The 10,628-nt window shown below is 47.4% G+C and overlaps 1 protein-coding gene across 3 annotated transcripts in view; it reads right to left on the bottom strand.

The window, feature by feature from the left end:
* Positions 1-263: 263 nt before the first annotated feature.
* Positions 264-10,628, bottom strand: part of gfi1b (growth factor independent 1B transcription repressor) — a 33,839-nt gene continuing 23,474 nt past the window's right edge. For 2 of the 3 annotated variants that reach the window (XM_078550196.1, XM_078550195.1), the window contains 5 exons: positions 10,422-10,586; positions 7,157-7,419; positions 6,131-6,268; positions 4,881-5,046; positions 264-1,277 (listed from right to left, as the gene is read on the bottom strand). In XM_078550196.1, the coding sequence (XP_078406322.1) occupies positions 1,096-1,277; positions 4,881-5,046; positions 6,131-6,268; positions 7,157-7,419; positions 10,422-10,586 (914 nt within the window). In that variant the 3' untranslated portion in view covers positions 264-1,095. The remainder of the gene's footprint in view (positions 1,278-4,880; positions 5,047-6,130; positions 6,269-7,156; positions 7,420-10,421; positions 10,587-10,628) is intronic. The other variant, XM_078550197.1, reaches the window with a different exon arrangement.

Raw genomic sequence — 10,628 nt, 5'->3', positions numbered from 1 at the left:
TGCAGATTGCACAATGCCTCACAGGTCACTGGATGGTGTCAGAGAGCAGGAACCCCAGCTGATTCACCCTGCCCCCAACCCCAAAGCCAGTGGCACTGAGGTCAATTGTAACTCACACACCACGAACCACCGGCTCCACGCCCTGCCCTAGACCCTTTCCCTCTGTCATTAGCTGAGATCTACCAATTCAACACAGGATGGGAATCCAAATCTTGGAACTTTCTAGATTGGTTTGATTCAAGCTAATCAGCAACAACAAAAACTTGCCTTTATATAGAACCTTTATGATAATAAAATACCCCAAGGTGTTTCACAGGGATGCAATCTGAGAAAATTTAACACTGACCAAAATAAGAGAATATTAGTACAGATGACTAAAGGCTTGCTCTTGGTCCAAGAGGTAGATTTTAAAGAGTGCCTTAAAGGCGGAGAGAGAGGTGGAGTGGTTTAAGGAGATAATTCCAAAGCTTAGGGTTGAGACCGCTGAAGGCACGGTCACCAATGGTGAGGCGAAGGGATTGTGGGATGCACAAGAGGTCAGAAAGTGGAGAATTGCAGAGACCTTGGAGGGTTGTAGGGCTGGAGGAGGTCACTGAGGCAGGGAGGCGTGTGGGGCCATTCCTTTTATTCATTCACGTGATGTGGGCATCGCTGGCTAGACCATCATTCATTGCCCATCCCTAATTGCCCTTGAGAGAGATTTGAAGAAGAGGATGAAAATCGCTCGGTAGATGAACTGGCTTGTCCATCAAGGGGGATCTGATTAAAGATCTTACAGCAATGTTCGTTCAGACATCACACACGGGCTGTCTCTGAAATGATGGCAGAAGGGGGTAAGGAGGGAGAGAGCAAAGAAGGGTCAGATGTTGCTTCCTGGTGTGGTCCATTTTCGCTCAGTTTAATAACCGAGATTCTCCACTTGAATCTCTCCGTCCAGCTGGTAGTTTTTGTGTGGAGGGGTGGGTGAGGTGGAGGCTGTTGGTCATTCCAGAACGGTCATTGTTGGCTGGCCGGAGAGCATCCTGCACTTCTAACCCCCCCACCCACCCACCCCCCCACCCCTCACCACCGCAAGTTTTGGATCACTGTCAGCTCTTAACCCTTCATGCCATGCTGGGTCTCACGGTGACGCCGGAGATCCACCTTGCGCTGGAAGCCTTTGGTGCACAGCTCACAGCCAAAAGGTTTGAAGCCAGAATGTTTGCGGCTGTGGGTGATGAGGTTGGAGCTCTGACTGAACGACTTCCCACACACCTGGCACTTGTGGGGCTTCTCGCCTGGAAACAAAATATAAAAGAAAAGAAAAGCTAACAAAAAGAGCTTGCATTTCTGTAGCGCCCTTTATAACCTCAGGACGCCCCGACATGCTTTACAGCCAATTAAATCTTTCTTTGAAGTGCAGCCACTCTTGGAATGTAGGAAACGCCACAGCCAATTTGCACACAGAAAGCTCCCACAAACAGCAATGGCATAATGACCAGGTAATCCGTTTTATTAATCACTCTCGAGGGATAAATGTTGGGCGAGAACACAGGGGACAACCTCCCTGATTTTCTTCAAAGTACGTGGCCACGGGATCTTTTACATTTTACGTTGACTTAGAAGATAGGTGGCACCTTGGTATAATATCTCACCGAATAAGGCAGTTATGTTCCAAAAAGCCAAGACGGTGAAGTTTAGAACCAGAGACCAATCACCTTGGTAAGCTTTTATTCACGAAGATACAAACACGCACCTCCAAAACCCAGAGCCGTTTCACTCTGTGTCTATTTAGAGGGATACAAATGAATTCCCAGTTAATGTCCACCAGAAACATGCAACTAAAGACAACTAACATACAAATAACAGCCAGATCCCCTGAGAGTGCAGAACTCCTTCAGTACTGCACTGAGAGTGTCAACTTGGATTTTGTGTTCAGGTGTCTGGAGTGGGACTTGAACCCACAACCTTCAGATTAACCGAATGCTTCCATTGGGCTACAGCTGACACCAAGGTGGGGAGTGAAGCGTATGACCTGGTATCAGTAACATTTTCAAGGCAGGAGGTTATCCCAAGGCCTCTTGAACTATGTGTGTCATCAAAGTTTTATACCAAATTTGCAGCGCAGCACTCTCACCTCTGGGTCAGAAGGTCATGGGCTTAAGCCCCACTGCAGATGCTTCACCACATAATTCAGGATGACACTTCAGTGCAGTACTGAGGGACTGCTGCACTGTGGGAGGGTCAGTACTGAGGGAGTGCTGCATTGTCAGAGGGTCAGTACTGAGGGGGTACTGCACTGTCAGAGGATCAGTACTGAGGGAGTGCTGCACTGTCAGAGGATCAGTACTAAAGGAGCACTGCGCTGTCGGAGGGTCAGTACTGAGGGAGTGCTGCACTGTCGGAGGGTCAGTACTAAAGGAGCATTGCGCTGTCAGAGAGTCAGTACTGAGAGAGTGCTGTACTGTCAGAAGATTAGTACTGAGGGAGTGCTGCAATGTCGGAGGGTCAGTACTGAGGGAACACTGCACTGTCGGAGGGTCAGTATTGAGGGACTGCTGTACTGTCAGAGGGTCAGCACTAAGGGAGCGCTGCGTGTCGGAGGGTGTGTACTGAGGGATTGCTGCGCTGTCGGAGGGTCAGTACTGAGGGAATACTGCACTGTCGGAGGGTCAATACTGAAGGATCACCACACTGTTGGCGGGTCACTACTGAGGGAGCGCTGCACTGTCGGAGGTTCAGTACTGAGGTAGCGCTGCAGTGTCAGAGGTCAAGTACTGGGGGGGTGCCGGACTATCAGAGGGTCAGTACTGAGGGAGTGCCAAACTGTCGGAGGGTCAGTATAGAGGGAGCGCTGCACTGTCGGAGGGTCAGTACTGAGGGAGTGCCACAATGTAGGAGGGTCAGTACTGAGAGAGCGTTGCACTGTCAGGAGGTCAGTTTTTTAGATGAGGTATTAAACGGAGGCCATGTCTGTTCTCTCAGGTGGATGCAAAAGATCTCATGGCCACTACTTTGAAGAAGAGTGGAGAGTTCTCCTCTGGTGTCCCAGGAATTGTTTATCCCTCAGCCAATATTGTGAAAACAGATCATCTGGTCATTATCATATTGTGTAAATAATGTGTGTGTTCCTACGTGAATATAGGCATATTCCTATGTACCTGTGTGAATGTAGGTATATTCCTTTGTACCTGTTTGAATGTAGGTATATTCCTATGTACCTGTATGAATGTAGGTATATTCCTACGTAACTGTATGAAAATAGGTATATTCCTTTGTACCTGTATGAATGTAGGTATATTCCTATGTGCCTGTATGAATGTAAGTATATTCCTATGTACCTGTATGAAAGTAGGTATATTTCTGTGTACCTGTATGAATATAGGTATATTCCTTTGTACCTGTATGAATGTAGGTATATTCCTGTGTACCTGTATGAATGTAGGTATATTCCTATGTACCTGTATGAATGTAGGTATATTCCTATGTACCTGTATGAATGTAGGTATATTCCTATGTACCTGTATGAATGTAGGTATATTCCTATGTACCTGTATGAATGTAGGTATATTCCTGTGTACCTGTATGAATGTAGGTATATTCCTATGTACCTGTATGAATGTAGGTATATACGTGTGTACCTGTATGAATGTAGGTATATTCCTGTGTACCTGTATGAATGTAGGTATATTCCTATGTACCTGTATGAATGTAGGTATATTCCTATGTACCTGTATGAATGTAGGTATATTCCTGTGTACCTGTATGAATGTAGGTATATTCCTATGTACCTGTATGAATGTAGGTATATTCCTATGTACCTGTATGAATGTAGGTATATTCCTATGTACCTGTATGAATGTAGGTATATTCCTATGTACCTGTATGAATGTAGGTATATTCCTATGTACCAGTATGAATGTAGGCATATTCCTATGTACCTGTATGAATGTAGGTATATTTCTGTGTACCTGTATGAATGTAGGTATATTCCTGTGTACCTGTATGAATGTAGGTATATTCCTGTGTACCTGTATGAATGTAGGTATATTCCTATGTACCTGTATGAATGTAGGTATATTCCTATGTACCAGTATGAATGTAGGCATATTCCTATGTACCTGTATGAATGTAGGTATATTTCTGTGTACCTGTATGAATGTAGGTATATTCCTGTGTACCTGTATGAATGTAGGTATATTCCTGTGTACCTGTATGAATGTAGGTATATTCCTATGTACCTGTATGAATGTAGGTATATTCCTGTGTACCTGTATGAATGTAGGTATATTCCTATGTACCTGTATGAATGTAGGTATATTCCTGTGTACCTGTATGAATGTAGGTATATTCCTGTGTACCTGTATGAATGTAGGTATATTTCTGTGTACCTGTATGAATGTAGGTATATTCCTGTGTACCTGTATGAATGTAGGTATATTCCTGTGTACCTGTATGAATGTAGGTATATTCCTGTGTACCTGTATGAATGTAGGTATATTCCTGTGTACCTGTATGAATGTAGGTATATTCCTATGTACCTGTATGAATGTAGGTATATTCCTGTGTACCTGTATGAATGTAGGTATATACGTGTGTACCTGTATGAATGTAGGTATATTCCTGTGTACCTGTATGAATGTAGGTATATTCCTATGTACCTGTATGAATGTAGGTATATTCCTGTGTACCTGTATGAATGTAGGTATATTCCTGTGTACCTGTATGAATGTAGGTATATTCCTGTGTACCTGTATGAATGTAGGTATATTCCTGTGTACCTGTATGAATGTAGGTATATTCCTGTGTACCTGTATGAATGTAGGTATATTCCTATGTACCTGTATGAATGTAGGTATATTCCTGTGTACCTGTATGAATGTAGGTATATTCCTATGTACCTGTATGAATGTAGGTATGCTTCTTCATGTCTGACTTCTGGTGGAAGCGTTTTCCACAGTACTGACAGGGGTAGGGCCGGGTGTCTGAGTGAATCAGCAGGTGGGTGGACAATGTGGACGACCTCTTGAAGCTTTTCCCACACATTTTACATTCAAAGATTCTTTCCTACAAAAGAAAATAACATGATTGAGCCTGAGCCTTAAAAATAAAACTAGGTCAATAAAGCTTACCATGCAGCTTCAAGTGAGAATATCAGAATAGCGTTTCCCAAATTCTCTCTCTCCTCTCCTGAAGGTGCTGACTCTCACTGGGGTACGGGGTCCCCCTCCTCTCCTGAAGGTGCTGACTCTCACTGGGGTACAGGTTCCCCCTCCTCTCCTGAAGGTGCTGACTCTCACTGGGGTACGGGTCCCCCTCCTCTCCTGAAGGTGCTGACTCTCACTGGAGTACGGGTCCCCCTCCTCTCCTGAAGGTGCTGACTCTCACTGGGGTATGCGGTCCCCTCCTCTCCTGAAGGTGCTGACTCTCACTGGGGTATGGGGTCCCCCTCCTCTCCTGAAAGTGCTGACTCTCACTGGGGTACGGGGTCCTCTCCTCTCTTGAAGGTGCTGACTCTCACTGGGGTATGGGGTCCCCTCCTCTCCTGAAGGTGCTGACTCTCACTGGGGTACGGGTCCCCCTCCTCTCCTGAAGGTGCTGACTCTCACTGGGGTCCAGGTCCCCCTCCTCTCCTGAAGGTGCTGACTCTCACTGGGGTCCAGGTCCCCCTCCTCTCCTGAAGGTGCTGACTCTCACTGGGGTCCAGGTCCCCCTCCTCTCCTGAAGGTGCTGACTCTCACTGGGGTTCAGGTCCCCCTCCTCTCCTGAAGGTGCTGACTCTCACTGGGGTATGGGGTCCCCTCCTCTCCTGAAGGTGCTGACTCTCACTGGGGTACGGGTCCCCCTCCTCTCCTGAAGGTGCTGACTCTCACTGGGGTATGGGGTCCCCCTCCCCTCCTGAAAGTGCTGACTCTCACTGGGGTACAGGTCCCCCTCCTCTACTGAAGGTGCTGACTCTCACTGGGGTACGGGTCCCCATCCTCTACTGAAGGTGCTGACTCTCACTGGGGTTTGGGTCCCCCTCCTCTCCTGAAGGTGCTGACTCTCACTGGGATACGGGTCGCTCCCTTCGGCACCCGGTGGGTTTTTGGGGCCTGTTATTTTAACGACACGGGGCAGCGATGTTACCACAAAGCCTGGTCTCGGGTACCTGTGAGTGGATGTTCATGTGCTGCTCCAGGCTGACTGCGTGACCAAACGTTTTCCCACACAGATCACAGGCGAAGGGTCGCATCCCGCTGTGTGACCTCCTGACATGGACCTCCAGGCCGTGGGCTGTGGAGAAGACCTGTTGGGAGAAGCGGGCCTTTTAATGCGCGGGTCTCAAGAGGCCTTTCCCAGTGAATTAAGGATCTCTGACTGTGTTTCCACATCACTTCAATGGCAGAGATTGTACATGTTCCCATTCTCATCCCATTTCCATTCTTAGATCCCAGTGGGACCTGGTGTAAGTATGGAGGTATGTATCCCAAACGAGGCGAGCTGGACCAGCCTGCTGATGGGCCCCTGTGAGTCTAACTGGTGATGGCGACCAAACCAAGGAGATACCAGGAAGCCCCAGAGGTGAGGTAAGATTTATTTTTCTTTCAGAAAATTCCCAGCCACCTTATAAAGAAAGATTTGTTTTTTTTATAGCCTCTTTCAGGACATCCCAAAACATTTACAGCCAATGGAACACTTTTTGTACTGTAGCCACTGTTGGAAATGCAGCAGCCAATTTGTGCAAAGCAAGATCCCACAAACATATTAACCGGAGCATCTTTTTTTGTGATATTGATGCAAAATAAATATTGGCCAGGACACCGGGGAGAACTCTCCTCCGCCTCTTCAAAATAGAGCCATGGGGTCTTTTACATCCACCCTAATAGGGCCTTCAGTTTCACATCTCACCTGAACGATGGCACTTCCAACAGTGCAGCACACCCTTAGTAGCCTCATTATGTGTTCATGTCTCTGGAGTGGGACTTGAACCCACGTCTGGGAGGTAAAAGTGCTACTGAACCACCACCAATTGACCTTGTGGGCTCCAAGTCCCAGAAACAGGCTGGGATTGGAACTTGTACAAATTGGGTGGGTGCAGTGGGGTGGGTTAGGTGGGGGGGTGTTGGGGTGGGTGGTGGAGGGTGGGGAGAGCACCTGATCTCTCCTTTTTTGAATTGCTCCCCACTGCAGTTACCTTGTTACACTTGATGCAGTTGTAAGAGTTGGATTCTGAGGTGTAATGGGTGCTGTAGTCGATGGGCTGGTCAACTTCCACCGGGCTTGAAATCCGGGAGCCATACAGATCAGTCGTGCCCATCAGGAGGGGGGATGGAAAGCTAGAGGAGAGATGGCAGAAATCGTACACATTCTGTAACGTGTCCCAGGGGAAGCCGGGTGCGGAGGCTGAAGAGAGCAGATCCTTACTGCTGGGGTACCGCGGGGTCAAAGAGCCTGACACTGCAACAGAAAGGAGTTAAAGTGAATGCTGAGACACAGTCAATCCTATTGACCCACTGGCATCCAAAACCTGCCACAACCCAGGGCTTCCAACCCTATCCGGATGTATTCCTAGATATTTCATCACATGAATTCCCCCCCCGTCCAACTGCCCCGCTCGCCCACTCTCCTGCCGTTGGTCACCTTAGACATCCATCTTCCCAAACCACCACCTACCCACAGTCAATTGGAAAGCAAGCTGAATGTTTGCTACCCTGATTTGATGGAAACAGACTTGGATTCCTATCACACCTCAGGACGTCCCAAAGCTCTTTACAGCCAATGAAGTACTTTTGAAGTGTAGTCACTGCTGTAGTGTAGGAAACACAGCAACAAATTTCTGCACAGCAAGAGCCCAAAAACAGCAACATGATCATCTGTTCTTTGTGATGTTGATTGAGGGATAAATATTGGCCAGAACACTGGGGAGAACTCCCCAGCCCTCCTTCAAAGTAGTGCCATGGGATCTTTTATGTCCACCTGAGAGGGCCGCCGGGACCTCAAGTTAACATCCCATCCGAAAGTGCACCTTCAGCTGTGCAGCATTCCCTCGGTACTGCACTGGAGCATCAGCCTTGATTTTTGTGCTCAAGTCCTGGGGCAGGAATTTTCGCTCGGTGGGCGGGCACGCGCCCGACCCACTCGAGCGTGAAATGATGGGCGTTGACGTCGGCCGAGCTTGCCGATGCCAACGCGCAGTCGCGCGATAGTTCGGTCAGCGGGCACACACCAAAGTCAGCAGCGTACATGTCGACAATTAAAAAGCCTGTTAAGGCCATTAAATAATCAATAAAATTAAATTTTTCGCTGGCGGAAAGGTTTGTTTTGGAAGCTTCATCCACGGTGGGATGAGGTTTCCAAAAGCAAACAATAATAAAATAAAAGTTTTAAAATTCAATTAATAACATGTCTTTGCTCATGTGACATAGTTGCATGAGGGGGCACGTTTCATTACATTTTTATTTTCTTCATTTTCTTTTTTAAAAACGCTTCACCTCCCTAAGGCAGGGAGCTGCCTCAGGGAGATTATGCAGCGCTCACTCGCACGCATGCACAAAATTCGTGTTTGCCCCCCCCTCACCCTCCTTCCCCCGCCCGCACAGGCAGCGCTCAGTGCTGCCACTTGCATTTCACGCTTAATTGGTCCACCAGCGTGAAATCACGGTCCGGTCCCGATCGCGGGCGATGGTCAGCCTCCTGCCCACCCCCACTGAGCCCGCCCGCCAAGGGAAAAATTCTGTCCCTGGAGTGGAACTTGAACCCGGAGCCTTATGAATCAAGGGTGAGAGTGCTACCAACAGAGACATGACTGACTCAATTCTGGAAAGGGACTTCCAGAGTTTGGGACCCAGGCAGCTAAAGGTACGGCCACCAATGGTGGAGCGATTAAAATCCGGCATGCTCAAGAGGCCTGAATTAGAGGAGCGCAGAGATCTCAGAGGGTTGCAGGGCTGGAGGAGATTACAGAGGTAGGGAGTGGGTGAGGCCATGGAGGGATTTGAAAACAAGCTTGAGGATTTTAAAGTTGAGGCATTGCATGACCAGGAGCCAATCTAGGCCAGCGAGCACAGGGGGTGATGGGCGAAATGGGATGGTTGAGTTAAGATTGGTCGATGTTGGCCTTTTCAAAGGAAGATGCCTGACTTGTGCTTACGGGATCACGGGCGCTGCCCACTTAAAGTGAAATCAGACTCTGAAACCGGGCAGCTGGCGGGCACGCAGGCTTTCAATGGTGCATCTTGCCCCAGGGGTGTCTGGCAGACCCAGGGAAAGAACAGATCAGAGAAATAAATAGCATCTGCTGGCTTGCACTGAGTGAAGGGAAATAGCACGTCAGAGACCATTTCACAGCAAAGCCCAAGTAACAGGGATGATCAGTTTCAGAAATAATCAGAGTAAATCAATGCGTCAAATAACTCCCATTCCTACTGCCCATGAATGAATAATTAAAAAAAGGTAACACACTCTCCATTCTGCTAGGTTAGGGACACAGCTGAAAGCATCTAGAGCATTATCCAGCTGCAGCATTACTTCCATCAAAGCCAGATTCATTTAGAAAATGCTATTGTGGAAGTAATTAATTTTGACAATTGACAGTCTATACAACTTTGTTCTAATTGTGTTTAGATATAATTGTTGACTTTCAGTATGAATGATCGACACTAAATATACAAACTTAAAATACATATTTTTTTTAAAATCAGTAATTCAAGAATCCTGTCTGAAATTGCCACAGGTATACTGTTTGAAATGAGAGGTATCTCATTCTGCTGATGACCTGGGGGCACAATTTTGTTCCCCATTTTCCCGTCTCCCCACTTGAGTACGCAGGCACTGGTCGAACCTGGTTCTGTGGGTGCACTGACACACAAATACAGGGGGACCCAAGTTTTACTAACCCATCATCACATGGCCACTGTCATGTGACTGATCATATGAACAATTGCCATGTGGTCAATCGTGGAATTGGCGATGGTGGGAGTGCTGCACTGTCAGAGGTGCCAACACTCAGATGAGACACAGAACCGAGGCTGAGTCTGCCCTTTCAGGTGGACATAAAAGATTCTCTAGTCAGTATTTCGAAGATGAGCAGGGGAGGTTGCCAAGATGTCCTGGCTGGTAATTATTGCTTAACCAACATCACTAAAACAGATTATCTGGTGATTATCACATTGCTGTTTGTGGGAGTTTTCTGTGCGTAAATTGGCTGCCGCATTTGCTACATTATTACAACAGCAACTACATTTCATTGGCTCTGAAGTAGTTTGGGACATTCTGAGGTCATGAAAGGTGCTATGGTAATGCAAGTCTTGTTTTTGGTACACTCGCAAGTCTAATTGTAAATTGAGATTTAAGGCTTTCAAGTTAAAATGTTCTTGTTGCCCGCACCCCCATCCCCCACCCCTCAACCTTTTAAATGAAGGGACATTCCTGCTCACAAACAGTAAACGAGATCTTGGTACCTGAAGCGAAGGTGTGGGTGGTGTCGTTAGTCATGTGACATGGAGACGCCCTCTCATAGGCTGCAGTGTTCTCCCATGGAGGCTCCTCCTGCTGAGGCCCAATGTCATGAACTTCCACTCCAGCGCTGGGGTCCATACATTGTGCTGGAGACCAAATGGGTGAATCTGGGGAAAGGAATAAAAGGGTCACGAGGACTCGAAACGTCA

The sequence above is a fragment of the Cetorhinus maximus genome, chromosome 10 (assembly GCF_964194155.1).
Source record: "Cetorhinus maximus chromosome 10, sCetMax3.hap1.1, whole genome shotgun sequence".
Lineage (NCBI taxonomy): Eukaryota > Metazoa > Chordata > Chondrichthyes > Lamniformes > Cetorhinidae > Cetorhinus > Cetorhinus maximus.
Note: the sequence above shows the minus strand (reverse complement) of the source record. Positions and strands in the feature narration are given on the sequence as shown.